General features: G+C 37.8%; 1 protein-coding gene across 5 annotated transcripts in view; it reads left to right on the plus strand.

Moving 5' to 3' along the window:
* Septin10 (septin 10) overlaps positions 1–15,715 on the plus strand; it is a 74,871-nt gene that overhangs the window by 33,723 nt on the left and 25,433 nt on the right. For 4 of the 5 annotated variants that reach the window (XM_040732012.1, XM_040732010.1, XM_040732013.1 and 1 more), the window contains exons 5-9: positions 2,908–3,069; positions 5,254–5,350; positions 6,805–6,973; positions 8,538–8,552; positions 12,939–13,071. In XM_040732012.1, the coding sequence (XP_040587946.1) occupies positions 2,908–3,069; positions 5,254–5,350; positions 6,805–6,973; positions 8,538–8,552; positions 12,939–13,071 (576 nt within the window). The remainder of the gene's footprint in view (positions 1–2,907; positions 3,070–5,253; positions 5,351–6,804; positions 6,974–8,537; positions 8,553–12,938; positions 13,072–15,715) is intronic. The other variant, XM_021227646.2, reaches the window with a different exon arrangement.

Below are 15,715 nucleotides of genomic sequence, written 5' to 3' on the forward strand. Positions count from 1 at the left end.
TTTGAAAATTAATTAATCCATACAAATAAAGGATTAGCAAGAAGACATTCCCAGTAAAAGATAGCTATTATCATTACCTTGTGAGAACTAAGTGAGATGATGCATATGTAGTCCCTGTTAAAGTATGCATTCAGTATGCACAATATATAGGCATGTAAACATGCTTTACCTTTCTTCTAAGTAGCCAGAATATAATTGTATGTCACAGACAGAGAATTGTTTTATTGTAGTCTGTAATCACATACTACCTAATCTTCAGGTTTGGTGATTTTAAGTACCTTATTGTTTTATATTTCAAATTATAAACTTCCTTGTAAAATTAAGTACTTTTTTGTATTTTGTATAAGAAGGTTGTAGCCATGGCCTGCTGGTCTTCTTAATATAACATTCTATTGTAAAATAGGCAGTAGAAGCTGGGTATGGTGGTGTATCTGCAATCCCAGCTGCTTGGGAAGGCTGATCCAAGGGAATTGCTTTAGACCAGGAGTTGGAAGCCAGCCTGGACAACAGAGTGAGATCTTGTCTCAAAAAAACCCTAATATCAGTATTTTATCTAAAAAAGGTAAAAACTAATAATGTCACATTTTACTTATAGGTACTTTGCTAGCATGTGCAAGGCTAGGTCCAATTCTTAGCATTTTAATACATTTATAAAATCAAATAAATAATAAAGAAGAATTGGATCATTGTCTCGCTCACCTGCAACCTGGCCACTTACCAGCTTGTTGCAGCACTGAGCAAACTAACCAGGCTTTCCTGTTCTCACTGATGTGAGACCATGCGCTCACGTTAAGATATGTGGCATGTATTGCAAAATAGTTACCTTTGTACATAGGAAACAACTATGTAACTTCTTCTATTTATTTTTTATTAATAGTAAAAATCTTATTTAGAATGTTCTTACACTGGCCACACAGCTACCTTAGCTCTGCCAGGAGCAGTTTGTGTTAGCTCTGTTAGTGGGTTTTCAGAAGACACCATGAGGACTTTTCAGCAGTCCAATTCCTTACACCCAGGAGTTGCACACATTACACACTACCAAATGAAATGATTTCTGGTGGCAGTAAAAGCTTGTCAGCATTAGTCATATGTGAAGATTGGGTCTGCCTTCTTCTGTTTTATTCAAGTGATGGGGCAAATTCTGATATTGGGTCTCCTTCATCACAGTCCCGCCTTTAGCTTTCTGTAGCAAATGAGATAATGAATTTTGTAACCTTTTTTTTTTTTTTTGGTTTTTCGAGGCAGGGTTTCTCTGTGGTTTTGGAGGCTGTCCTGGAACTAGCTCTTGTAGAACAGGCTGGTCTCGAACTCACAAAGATCTGCCTGCCTTTGCCTCCCGAGTGCTGGGATTAAAGGCGTGAGACACCAACGCCCGGCTGAATTTTGTAATCTTTCTTGCAAGTTTAAAAAAGAAAACTTAAGACAAGCCCCAATTACTTGATTTTGCTCATGGATATACAGTGTTATGGATGGATGGATGTTTAGTCATTGTTGTTCTAGTTGGGGCAGCTGGCTGCTTCTTAAGGTTCCCCTAGCCTCCTCTCTTAACCCTGAAAGGCAAACACATGGCTGCTTGACATGGAAAGTTACTGTTGTCTTATTCAGGTGGTGACAAATAACCATCTTTGGCAGCATCCATTATTTCCTTCCCTGTGTGCACATTGATACTTATTTAACATTTATGCAGTTATGGAAAGAAATTATAATTTATAATCTTTGGCATAAGTTATTGAATATCTAAGTAGAGATTCTTGAAAATGAGGACTTGGCACTGAAACTTTTATGTACTTTGATAGATTCAACATGAATCCTGTTTCCTCATATTGTTGCAGAGTTTTCTGCCATCCACTTCATGGATAGCTGGCAAAATCAAAGTAAATAGAGAGGCAACTACTGAGTCAGTGCAGAAGTAGAAAAGAAAAAAAATGTAAAAACTGATTAGAGATTGCAGCTTTATTTTTACTTTGCCTATTCAGAAAATCACATTGTGATCTCTCCTTTTTCACACATACCTAGTTCATTAGCCTGAGAATTTGGGTTCAAAGTAGAAAAAACATGATGGTAAAACTCAGTTTGTGAAGGCATCAACCCTTTGTTTGGACATTAATCCCATGCAGTAAACTTCCTCTCTAGCAGTAATAGGACTGAAGCAGTGTGGAGGAAGCCATTCCTTTGCACTAGAACACTTAGCTGGTACTGGTACTTTCCTTCCAGTGCTGTAGGTAGATAGCCATCTCTGATGACTAGACCCTGACAGAGGCGAATAAAGGATGAAAGACAAGGCAAAAAGAGAAATGTCACCTGTTCTCTTAGTGTTCTTAGGGGATCAATTACCTAATTACTTTAATGCTCATATTATAAAGAAAAGTTGCTAGTGAATTAAGCAGGTGCTTTTTGCTTACAGTTTTATTATGTTCCACTTAATCTTGTGTGGAGTTAAAAAATACTTTGAGGGGGAGAGAAGATAATGAGATTCTAAACTTATATACAAATGTAAATTTAATTTTACAAGATCCCTTTTAGAAATTATCATAACCTAGCATCTATAGGAATGGGTGTAAAAGAATATTACATATGTACATACATGAGAATAACAGCTAGTAATTGATTATGGAGATCTACACACTTTTCTATAAAAGGCAGAAAATAGTAAGATGTGTTGGCCTCCTATGCTCCTCTTAGTGATTCCTTCAGTTGTTGTAACAGGAAGGCAGACTAAATGAATAAATGTGGTGGTGTTTCAGTTAACTTGATTTATGAAAAGCAGGTAGCAACCTGGATCATAATTTGCTAGCTCTTGGTCAGAGAAAGGTAGTGTCAGAGACTGGTTTTTGTATGGAAAAACTATGACTGCAGGATTAAAACCAAATTTTCTATGATGAGATTGTGGATTTTCTTTCTTAATAGGTGAACATTATACCATTAATTGCCAAGGCAGATACAATTTCTAAAAGTGAATTACAGAAGTTTAAGATGAAGCTCATGAGTGAACTGGTCCTCAATGGTGTTCAGATCTATCAGTTTCCAACAGATGACGACACTACTGCCAAGATCAATGGTGCAATGAATGTGAGCTTCCCATTGCGTATACTTTGTTCTGTTTGTAAAAATGAAGCTGCGTTCTGAGTAACATTGTTGTCGCAGTAGCCCCTCTTATCTGAGACTTTGCTTCCTGAGGTTTTAGTTATTATTGTAAAAACAGAAAATGGAAAATTGCAGAAATAAATTGCGAGTTTTCAGTTGTGTGCCAATTTGAACAGCATGATGAAATCTTATCACAAGCATTGTACCAACTGACATCATCTAAACAATGGTGATCCTAGTACAATAGTATTTTCAAAGAGACACAGTCATGTATTATTACTGTGTAAGTGTTTATTGTTCCATTTGGTCATAAGTTATTAATCTCTGTGGTACCTAGCTTATGAATGTCCATAGGCATGCTGAATAGAGAAAAGCATACTATCTATCTATAGGGCTGTGCACAGGTCATACTCTGACGCATCTACTGGGTATTTGGAATGTACCACCTATAAATAAAGGGAAACCCATGGAATATATTTTCACTTATGTTTCCCAAAAAGACTTCAAATAAGGTTGAAATGTCAAAAAGTCCCATAGAATAAATGTTTGTTATCAAAAAACAGATATCAAGTGTTTTAATGTAAGCTTTCCTTTTTCTTGATTTCACCTGAATAAAGTAATTCATTGTAAGACTCTAGTTTACCTTTAGTTGATCCATATTTAATTAACTCAGAATAGTTCCTTTCTGTCATGTTTTTAAAACATGAAAGGACTGTGTGCAACCTCCCTTGGAATGCTTTAGAAGTTTGAGTTTGGAGGAAGAACTCTTGAAACTGGTAATGACCCTCATCCTCCCTTATAGTGTCACCTGTACGAATGAAACACTTGCTTAATTTAATGTAACTAAGATGACTGAGTTCTGTATTTTTCATGAAGTTTCATGTTTCTTAAATGTTTTGTTGTATTTTGAAGGATTGTGAGTTTGAGGCTCATGCTTTTTGTGACAGTAACATCTGGAAAACTTGTCTGTAAAATTTGGTTAGTAGTCTACTTAAGGGCTGACCTGAGATCAAATGTTCCACTTCTAGCTAAATGTCTAATAATAACATTCTATAACAGTCCATTCTTTTTCTTTCCTTTCCCTTTTCTCATTTATTATATACCACTGTATTGGATACCTTTCTATGACAAGAGTTCTGACAAAGCAACTTACGTTTATTTTGGCTTGTAGCTTGCGGTTGCAATCCATTATGTTATAGGTGTTCTGGCAGCAGGGGTGGATAGCAGCTGGTCACAGCATATCTGCTGCTGCTCAGTCTTGTCTCCTTTCTATTATGTGTGAATCCCCAGCCCATGGCTGGTGCTGCCTGTGTTCAGGATGGGTCTCCCTGCACACACAGATGGTTCTAAATCTTGTCACATTGACATTGAAGATTAGCCATTTCAGTTATGATAAGAGGAAACCCTAAACTAAATCTCTAAAACCTTGATCATGTAAATGAGGTGATCTTGATTCCCCGGTTTTAACTGCCTTTATGTCTAGTTTTATTTACATGCTCATTAGTAATTTATCGGACAGTTAAGAAACCTTCATTCAACTGCTAAATACTAAACACTGTTTCTTTTTACTTGAATCTTCCTCCATATTTCAGGCCTCAGCATTAGACAGATTCATGCATTCCTATCCCCCAGCTGAGCTACTGCTTGTTGCTTGAAGTTCCTATGCTAGACTTTTCCTACTCTTGGATCTAACCGCTATGTTCCCAGGCCAACTTGGATTTTCACCTCCCTGTTCTCAGTAATCTCTTGTTTCTCTTGCTTTCTATAGCATTTACTACACTAGGATCATTTTATATTAGTAGTGTATGTGATATACTAAATGTAAATATGGGATTATTTTGTATACTATATAACATGCATAGTTTCTAAAACATCTTCGTTTTTTAATGGGAAAATGTTATGACAGTGTCACATGTATCAGAATTCTCCTTCTGCTTCTCCTTTTCTTTCTTCTTTTTTAAATTCCAAATAACATTGTGCCTTATATGTGGAAATGCACGCTAAATACTTTTCTTTGTAGTGTTCAAAATTAAATTGTAGGATAATTAGTACATATCCCAAGATGAGTAGAATCACTCTTTAGTTACTCTCTACTATTTTCATCACTGATATTTTAGTCACTGATATTGTGGTAGAAGATGATGAGATTGATATTTGGTTCCTTTCCAGGGACATTTGCCATTTGCTGTTGTAGGAAGTATGGATGAGATACAAATTGGAAATAAGATGGTCAAAGCTCGCCAGTATCCTTGGGGTATTGTACAAGGTAAAATAAGATAAATGATGACAAAAAATGTATGTGTTGTCTGGTAACCTCAAAATTGAATTTGACAATTTGTTTGAGGTGATGCTTATTTGGATTATAATTAATAATCAGAGGAATCGTCTGTACAGTGTTTTGTTCAGTCTGTGGACAAAGCTTTCCTAGTCTCCTTGTGTCATACCTTGTCTCCTCTGCCGGTTACCTTCACAAGGTGAGATGCATACACATACATTTAGATATCGCCAGTATGCTCGAGCAGGCGAGGGCATGCTCTGTGCAACTCCATCCCCAGTCCTCCATTAGAATTTAGACCGAAAGTAGTGGTTAAACATGATATGCACATGAGTTACTGTGTAGGACAGGGCACAGTAAAATTTTATGTTTTCTGATCAAAGTGTTGCCATACCATTTTCAAAAGGAACTAGAAAGCCAGCTTAAAAGGTCAATTCACTTATCTGGCATTATGGTAAGCAAATAAGTTCTTTTGCTTTTTACTTACTTTTTGTTTTATTTTGTTTTGAAGTTCTGGGATTCTGCTTTGCTTTGTTAGTCCACACTGGCCTGGACCTCATGTCTTCCTTCTTAACCTCTATTAGTTTGAGGGACATTATAGGCCTGTACAACCCCATATGGCCGTAATCTTAATGGCAGTTAAATGGAAATGTATTACTTGACTGTCACTAGCTTCAGAGTATTTTTTTTATATTTTGACTGACATTTGGGTGTGTTGATTTTGTTTTATGAAATAGTCTTACTGTGCAGCCTAGCTGTCTTGAAAATTGCAATACTCTTGTCTCTACCTCTGGAATACTGGGATTATAGGTATGTGCCATCCAGATAGTAATAATTTTAGTAAATGTAAAACACTGAGAAAACTTTTAAATTAATGAAAATGTAAATAAATGGTATGGTATGCCTCTAGCCAGAGATTTCAAGTTTGATGCCAATCTGTGTAATATAATGAAGTCTGTCTCAAATAAATAAATTTAAGAAGTTTTATTTAAAGTTTTATAGTACTTTGGTAATTGTAAACATAGAGTGACCATACCAATATATTTACTGATTTTGAATAGTATTTAATATGAATTCATAAATGTAATATTGTAGAATTCTATCATTGAAGATCTTAGCAGAATTTACTGCTTCAGAGGGAAACTATGTTACTTACTATTTTTAAAGTACTGTGTAAGATATCCTGAGTATAGCATTGGCAAATTAACAAAATATTAGTGAAAATATTTAACTAATTTAATTTAATTAATATTACCTGTAATTTTGTGTATATAATGCAAGAGTTTCTTCCTTGTTGCTTATATATAATGATAGTAGCCATCGGAACTGCCCATTTTGCTGTTTGTTATTTTATTCGTCTTTCATTTACTTGTTCATTTGACAAGTCATGAATTGTGTCATGAATTAAAAACTAGCATTTTCTTTTCTTATTTTTCTTTGACTAGTGGAAAATGAAAATCACTGTGACTTTGTAAAGCTGCGGGAAATGCTTATTTGTACAAACATGGAGGATCTGCGGGAGCAGACCCATACGAGGCACTATGAGCTTTACAGGCGCTGCAAACTGGAGCAAATGGGCTTTGTAGATGTGGGCCCAGAGAACAAGCCCCTCAGGTAAGGATACTTCGGGAGGAAGTCAGGACAGAGGCAGTTAAAAAGGACCAACCTCTTTTAAGTATCCAGAGTGACAGGAATGTGTTTTAGAAATCTATGAAATTGACTCACTTGACTTGTCCAATAACTGATTCTCCTTGCTTCTGAAGATTATGCCTGACTCTAAAGGAGCAAAGAAAAAAACAGTCCTTCTATACAGCAACTTGGGAAGTTGTATCATGAAGCTTGCAAGTGCCAGGTCTGCCTGAACTGAAGAACCAGTTCAGGGCCGACTTGGGCAATGTAGTAGCATCTTGTCTCAAACTAGAAAGTACCAAAAGGTGGACTGGGAACTAGTATTCAGCGTTAAGAGTGCTAGCCTGTGTGGGGCCCAGAAAAGGAAAAGAAAAATGAAGTAATTAGAACGTATGACTTTAGTGTATGAATAACTGAGGCACTCCACACTTTTTGTTGCTTGTTGTTGGGTTTTTGTTTTTTGTGGCTTTTTTTGGGGGAGGGGGGAGGTTTGGCGCCTAGAAACCAGAGTATAATTATTATTGTATAAGTCACATCAAATTACTTAAGTTTTCATTATTTGCTCTTTTTTTGAAGGAACTTTTGGAGTAACAGAAGTTTAGTCAAAAATGTAGCACCTTTTCCTTTTAGGGGTCTGAGTTCAAAATTTTTTATAGTTAAAAGAATTTCAGACCTAAAGACCTGTTCAATGACTAGACCATTTAATGTTTCTTTGGTAACTTTTCTTTTGTATTTTTGAATTTTTTTGTACCTTTATATATATGGGGTTTTATGATATCCCTGAATTTTAAAAATGAACAGCCACATATATAGAATACTAATTCTTTATGTACTTAACCAAATCTGGTTGGATAAAACACTCTAGAACAGTTCTCATGGGTAAATAAGCAGTTGTGTTTAGGATAAACACTTTTTTGAATTTCTATGAGAATGAGGATTCCTTTTCCACAGTACTGTTGGCGTTCATTAATTACCTTAGCTGTTAATACCTGTCACAGAGTAAACACACTAAATAGGAGGGGGCAAGAGAATAGCCAATCATTGCTTAGATTTCAGTTGACCTTGTGGAAGACTTAATCGTAGATGAAGTTAATTTTAAATTTCATTAGTGTTTTAGTTTCTCTAACATAAAAAAATAAAAATTCTATGTGTTTAACCACTTCTGCCAAATTAGTGCTGTATGCTAATAGTTCTGATAAGCTGATGATTTTCTGATCCTATTATATCTTTGCTGAAGATTAACCATTTCAAGTTGGCTTTCCTAGTGTTTCCCAGAGGAGGTTTTGCTTCTCATTTCTTCCAAGTCTCAGGGACAATTCAGAGGTCTGTGTGTACTGAGGAGGCAGAGATTCCAAGTGAGAGCAAACAGGACAGCTATGAAGTATCTCCAAGAAGAGAGATCGGGGTTGCCTGGTGGATTCATCATCAGTCACTTGTAGATGACTAAGAAATGCAGGGTCAGAATTTCCAGGGATGGAGCCTAGGAATCTACAGTTTAAAATGTTCCTTCAGCCAGTAATTATTGTTTATCTGCCATCCATCTGCTCAGCATGCTAGCTACTGGGTATGTATGCACATGGGTCAGACAGATGTACCCTTGCCCTTAGTACCCAGGGGCAGGAGTGTGAAGAAGGTATTTGGCCTTGTGTGAACAAGAGGTAATGGGGTGGGGCAGCCAGAAGTGGGCATGGAGAGACTAAGCTAAGAGGCCAGACACAACAAGATAGAGGCTTGGACAAGAGTGGCAAAAAATGTATTAGTATATACAACTTTAAGGAGTTATTGAAAGATTGGTTTGAATGTGGGATGCTAAGAAAAAAATGAAGTAAAGGTTACTTCAACCATCTTAGAAACAGGGCAAATAGTGGTCACTGACAAGATGGGAAAGGGAGAAAGGTTAGTGGTGGGTCATGGTCAGGAAATTTTGAAAATGGTAAATCTAAGAAGCTCATTAAACATTCAGGATGAGTCTGGAATTTAAGAGGAAGGTAAATCTGAGATAATAATTTGGTAGTAAATATTGAACAATACTTGGTAAAACAGTAAGTGGTTTGCATAAACTGAAACTTCTCATATATGCTAAATGTGGACACTACCCACTGGGCTACACCTTCTGCCCAAGTGCCTACTATTTGTAAGGCTCTGGGCTAAGTGCTGGCGTTTTGTATCATTCCAACTGTCTTGGAGTTAACAAGCTTGTAAACAAGGGATGCCAAAATTAAATTCTTAGTTGTACAATAAATTTGAATTGTGATACGTCCACTAAAGGAAAGGTAGACAGAGTATGAGATGGAGGGGGTTGTCTTATATTTTGGAAAATTAGGAGAGTAGAAAAACCATAGCAAAGCCCAGAAGGAGGAGGGCAAGTCCTGGAGGTTCCTGAGAGGACAAGAGAGGGGAAGTGGACCCAGTGTATGGACAACTTCTGTCCTTCCAGGCTGCTCCACTTAACTAGGGAGGGATTCCTCTAAACCAAATTCTGCATTTATTAGACAGACTGAGGCAAACTACTGCTTATGTTACTTAGTCATTTTGTGAGCTTGATAAGAAGTTGTTTGTAGCCTAATACATACAAAGCCTTCATTGTTCATAGTTTCATGAAGTTACTTTCTGTTTTCTGAGGACTCGTTCCCATTTAATTCTTCTTAATTTTATTGGCATGTAAAATCTGTATTATATCAATTTAGCAACTAAAAGAAATGTTACATGGACCTGTTAGAGTGCCCTTTACTTCTTCATTGCCAGATCTTCAGTTTGTTTTCCATTTTCTACATATTTTTAATGTCTATACTAAGTCATAGTTGATACCCTGATCTACTATTCTTGTCATGAGGTCTAAGCATAGAGTATACACTTAGAGTTTTAATATCTATCTATCTATCTATCTATCTATCTATCTATCTATGAACTTTTTTTGAGGCTTGAAGTCACTATGTAGCCTAGCTGACCTGGAACTCATTGTATAGATTTAAGGTGTCCCCACCACGCCTGACTTTAATATTTTTATATTATTTAGCTTATATGAAATATACTTTCATGGAAATTTAAATACCCAAGTTTAATAATTGTAAATAATCACATCTAGGCTGTTTTTACAATTAATTTCCATGAACTATTCATACAAAATCACTGTCACTGAAGTGTATTAGCACCTGTAGTTTTCTTTTGTGATGACTCAAACTCAGGAAAATACTGTACCCAGTTTGTTGAATAGGGTCTCACCATGCAGTACGGACTGACCTGGAACTTGCTGTATAGCCAGGCTGGTCTTAAATGCATATTGTCTTCCTTCTGTCTCCTAGGCACGTGGAATACAAATTTGTGCCACATCTACTAGGGCCCATAGTTTTGAAAGGAAGATTCATGTAGTATTGTAGAGTTTCTTAACTGTCTGTTTTAATTATACTGAAATCTTATCTTTGGACCTCTGAAGAAATGAGTAACTCTGCATTTAATAGACTTAGAAGTTCATGTTTATTTAAACTGTACAAGTAACATGAACATCTACAAGGCTTGTAGACTTGATGACTGAGAATTGGTGTTTTCCCTGTTTGCTTCAAGTTAATCAGATCTACGATAATGTAAAATAATGGCCTTCCATACTCATGGCTACAAGCTAATTTGATCCCGGAGAGGGGAATAGTGTAGCAGGAACTTTTCAAGTTTATTTAACAGTGGTTTGTTCATGTCACAGTACTAACTATACACACCATGTCCTTAGAATGATGCTACAGATCTCTAAAATTAGAGTTGGTCCCATGACCTATGTCCTGGGAAGTCAGAAGTAGTGTGGTGCCATGGAAGCAGGCAGGAGCAGTCCTCTGTCCTTTGGCTGGTCTCAGCTGAGGCCGACAGATCGAGTGTGCTTGGGTGTGCACACTAAACAAGTTGGATCTGCTTCACACCCCAGCTTCCAGCTCTGCAACTGTGTTAGTTAGGTTTGCTAAGCTGTTGTTTCCTCCCCCTGGGAATCAGAATGCCACTGCTTGCTCTTCAGGGTTGCTGTGGAAATGAGTATGCTGTGTTTGAAGCATCTCTTGCTGGTGGCATATATTCATTAAGGGTTAGGCCTTTCCTCCTTACTAGTTGCATTTAGTTTTTTCCTGGGTGTAGCTGTATAGATAAAGTAATACAGCATTATTTTAAATGTCATTTAGTAAGAAGTCAAGATGTTATTATTTATATATTATAAAAGACTTATCAATTCTACCTGCAAAGTGGAGTGAAGTTTCTGAAATTGTCAAAATAGCTAATATATTTAGGCGTTTCTTAAAAGTGAGACACAAAAACCAAAAAGTCTAATACCTTGTAAGTTGCCTCCTTGGTATTTGAGGCACCCATGTAGTACTTACGGTATTTTGCACAATGGCATGTTTTGCTCTTAATGAAAATGTTCTTACAAATGTTTAAGATATGATCTTAGAAGACCTGCTGTGCATAACTTAAGTCTCATCCACAATAGCTATCATGCAGCATTTCTTACTGTTTTTCCTTCAACTTAACTGAATAATAACCATAATTCTTAACTCAAAAATGTTAATTTTTAAATCCGATATATTTAATGTCTCAAATGCAATAGAAATTTCTGACTGACACAACAGGAAAGTGAATTTGTATTCTCTGCTAAACTTCAGGGTACTCACACAATAAGTTCAAATTGGAGAGCTTGGCATTTTTGATATATTGGCAGGTTTATTGTTGTACCTCTGGAATTTTACAAATAAGTAAATAGTGCTATCCCTAGAATTCCAGGACAGTCTTTGCTTGGTTAGAATTGTCTCTACTTATGAGAAGTGCCTGTATCTAAAGAAATAGTTAAGAAGAAACTAGTGTCTAGATAGCTTTGCTGGATAGACAGGTAACAAAGATGACCAAAGATCCTGTGCCTATTTTGTGATCTATTAAAAAAGAGGGAGAGATAGGATATAAAAGCCCTGTAGTTACTTTGGAAGGAGCAGTACATTGAGGAGTGAAAGCTTTCACAGAGGAAGTTGCATTTGTACCTGGCCTCCAGACATAGAGGAAATAGCAGAGCAGAATGGGCTTGGGAAGAGGGCAGTGACATCAGGAACTAGTGAAAACTCAACATGTAGGTATGTTTTAAGGACAGTGAATTACTTGGTTTAGCTGAGGAATTAATCTAGAAAGTAGGACAGATTGCAGGGTTTTTTGTTTGTTTGCCTGTTGTAAAAAAGAGGTGTGATCTTATTCTTCAAATGGTAAAACTATAACTCAGGGAGAAAAGCTAAGGAGCTTTGTGGTTTGGGTGGAAATTCTAGGGAATGACCAGAAGAACAGAGATAAGAGGAAGCAGAAGCCCTGAGATTGTTAAGAAAATTGCAGTGGTGAAGGCAGGAAATGTCAGGGATCACAGTGTTGAGTATATAGTACAGTATCTGCAGAAATGGGAAGAGGACTGAAGTTTGGTGACGTGAGCTTCACAGGTGCTACCCTGCCTGGGTGCTCAGAGATTAAACAAAGCAAAGTGGGTAAGTCATGTGACTTCATTACTATAGAATGTAGGTAGATGCCAGTTAACTAAGATTGGAAAAGGGGCATGTTTGGGATAAAAGGAGAGTACTTGTGAAGGACACTTTTTTTTTTTTTGATTTTTCGAGAAAGGTTTCTCTGTATTGTTTTGGAGCCTGTCCTGGAACTCGCTCTGTAGACCAGTCTGGCCTCGAACTCACAGAGGTTCACCAGTCTCTGCCTCCTGAGTGCTGAGATTAAAGGCATGGGCCACCAATGCCATCAGGACACTTTAAAAAAAATCAGTATTTGTATGCTTTATTTGCTGTAGCACTGAAAGCCCTTCATCTGATGCTGTAGGCAATGACATGTTTGGGGGTTTGCAGAAATGATGGTATATGATAAAATCAGACCTAATGTGAGGCATAAAAAGTTTGGCAAAACTGTTATGTCATCTTTCTAACACAAACAACATTTTTAGTCTTCAAGAGACCTATGAAGCCAAGAGACACGAGTTCTATGGTGAACGTCTGAGAAAGGAAGAAGAGATGAAGCAGATGTTTGTGCAGCGAGTAAAGGAGAAGGAAGCCATTTTGAAAGAAGCTGAAAGAGAGGTGAATGTGGTTCCATGTGATTTGTATTTATTGTTTTAGATGGTTTATAAAATTGGAGGGTTAATCTTAAGATTGCAATCATCCTTTGAATACTGTAGTCTTTAAATATAGGCTTTAAGGAAATTACAACCTGAAATCCAATTAAACTTTTAATCTTTGGAGCAAACATTCTTCCATTAGAAACAGTTTAGCAAAGATTGGTAACTACTAGGTCACTAAGAAGTATTCTAATACTGTAACCAGAAGCATTTCAACTCTGGCTTTTAATTTGAAGTGTTTTTGTTGTTAAAATTCCTTCCCTAGGGGAAGCAAAGCAATATCTACACACCTCCCCCCAGGGTCCCAACAACAAATTCAGGCACAGTTTTCCAAAGTTCACTCTGGGGAACCAATGAATTTATTGGACTTCTTTACAGAGTCTAGATGAAGGTTGACTTAGAGAGGTGGGGCACTTCTCCCCCAACTGGCCACACCTGGAAATCCTTACCCAGCAGGGATGAAGGCTTCCGGTGGCAGCATAGTTGGAGTCCCTGGCTTAGTCTTCTTTTGCCCCCTAGGCTCTCTCTCAGGCCACGGGCAGAGTTGCCAGGTGGTAGGAGCAGCTGGATACTTAGGGGAGAATCTGGTGCCCTCCTCAGAGTCTCTGTGCAGGGATATGTAAATCATCAACCCAGCCCAGCTGGGTTTATCTTTGGCAAGGGGCTTCAGTTGGACTCTCCAAGATGTTGTTTCCAGTAGTTGGGGTTGTTATTTATCATAAATAGGCAACTGAGAAGGCTATGAAATGACTTTCCTTACATTTGCATTTAGACCTTATGATTGGACTAGAAGCTTGCGAATCACCTTGTCATAAGAAGATACAAGTAAAAGTATTTTTTTTAATTTTCCTTCCCATTCTTTCAGCAATGATTTCAGTTTTGAGTTAGTTTCTCTGTTTTCTTCTGCGCATCAATGTCCTTGTGCAAGTGTGTATCCATACATGTATACCGGTCAGAAATCAACTGTGAGTGCTGTCCACCTTGGTTTTCGTTTGTTTGTTTGCTTATTTTGATGTAGGATCAGAATTTCAGAGAGCTACCTGTCTCCACTCCCCACTGCTGGGATGCCTTAGCGCAGATTACCACACCCAGCCTTTAGCAGGGCTTCTGGACATTGACTCAGGTCTTCATGTGTTCACAGCAGACACTTTTTTTTTTTTTTTGGTTTTTCGAGACAGGGTTTCTCTGTGGCTTTGGAGGCTGTCCTGGAATCCTGGAACTAGCTCTTGTAGACCAGGCTGGCCTCGAACTCACAGAGATCCGCCTGCCTCTGCCTCCCGAGTGCTGGGATTAAAGGCGTGTGCCACCAACGCCCGGCTCACAGCAGACACTTAACTGATGGACATATCTTGAGCTAGTTGTGAATGAACTGTCAGAAACACAGACACAATGAGGTGTTTCCACAGTGTCAACATGTATTGAATAACAAGTTTGTAAATAAAAATAAGTTTCACTAACTACAATGCCAGGTAATTCCAATTTCCCTTGATAGCTGGCTATTGGCAATCATAGGTCCTTTTATTACAGTCTCTATTACTAGTATCAACTCTCAGATCACACATTACACTGCATACAATAATATGTGGTGTGTGTGTGCGTGTGAGAGAGAGAGAGAGACAGAGAGAGAGAGAGAGAGAGAGAGAGAGACAGAGAGACAGAGAGAGAGAGAGACAAAGAGAGAGAGAGAGAGAGTAAGTAGGCCAGAGAAGGGCTATAAAAAAGTTACCATGGGTTTAAAGAGGCATTCCTGGGAGTGGGGGTAGTCACTGCATGTGGTTAGATAAGGCATTAGAGAATACAGAACCTGCTCAAGGTAGGCAGAACCTAGACATCATAGGACTCTTAGGGAGACGCACCTGGCTTGTTCTAGATATTTACCAAAGACAAAATGCAGATGAATGACTAGAAATCATTTGCACTGCATCAAGCAGTAAGGACTGTCAAGTGGTAAGGATTTTTTTCAGTCCCTTGATATATCTAATGTGTCAGACAACAAGTTAGTAGGGTCACCACCATCTCAGTGTTAGTTGTCCTTTTTATGGAGTTCAGGTGAGAATGGTGAACTCTTTGTTGTTCTGGTGTGTATTTAGGTATATTTCTTTTTGGTTTTGTTTCCCAATAGGGCCCACGTGTTCACAGTCTACTTTGATAATTCATAGGTTATTTTAGTTGCTTTTTGTGGCTGTGATAAAATAATATGACCAAGGCAGTTGTAGAAGGGATTTATTTGTGTTTATGGTTTCAGAGTGGACTTCACAATGGCAGGGGAGGCATGGTAGCAGGTGGCCGGAGCAGGAAGAGGTCACTTCCTTAATGCAACATGAAACAGAATGAACTGGAAGTGGGATGAGGTTATAAACTGTCAAAGCCTGGCCCAGTGATATGCTTTCTCCTAAATGTTCTATAACCTCCCCAAAGCACACTGCCAGCGGGGACCAATGTTTACATATTCCTATGGGGGTCATTTCTTATTCCGACCATCACAGGTCATGACTTTGTACTTATATGAGTAAGTCATTTATCAGTCTGTGTCTCATTAACACTGTCTGATATTTAAGTTCAAAGGGTACCTCCAGGGGTTTCCAGATTCTTGTGCTCCCAAACAA

This window comes from Mesocricetus auratus, unplaced genomic scaffold (assembly GCF_017639785.1).
Source record: "Mesocricetus auratus isolate SY011 unplaced genomic scaffold, BCM_Maur_2.0 Super-Scaffold_100027, whole genome shotgun sequence".
Lineage (NCBI taxonomy): Eukaryota > Metazoa > Chordata > Mammalia > Rodentia > Cricetidae > Mesocricetus > Mesocricetus auratus.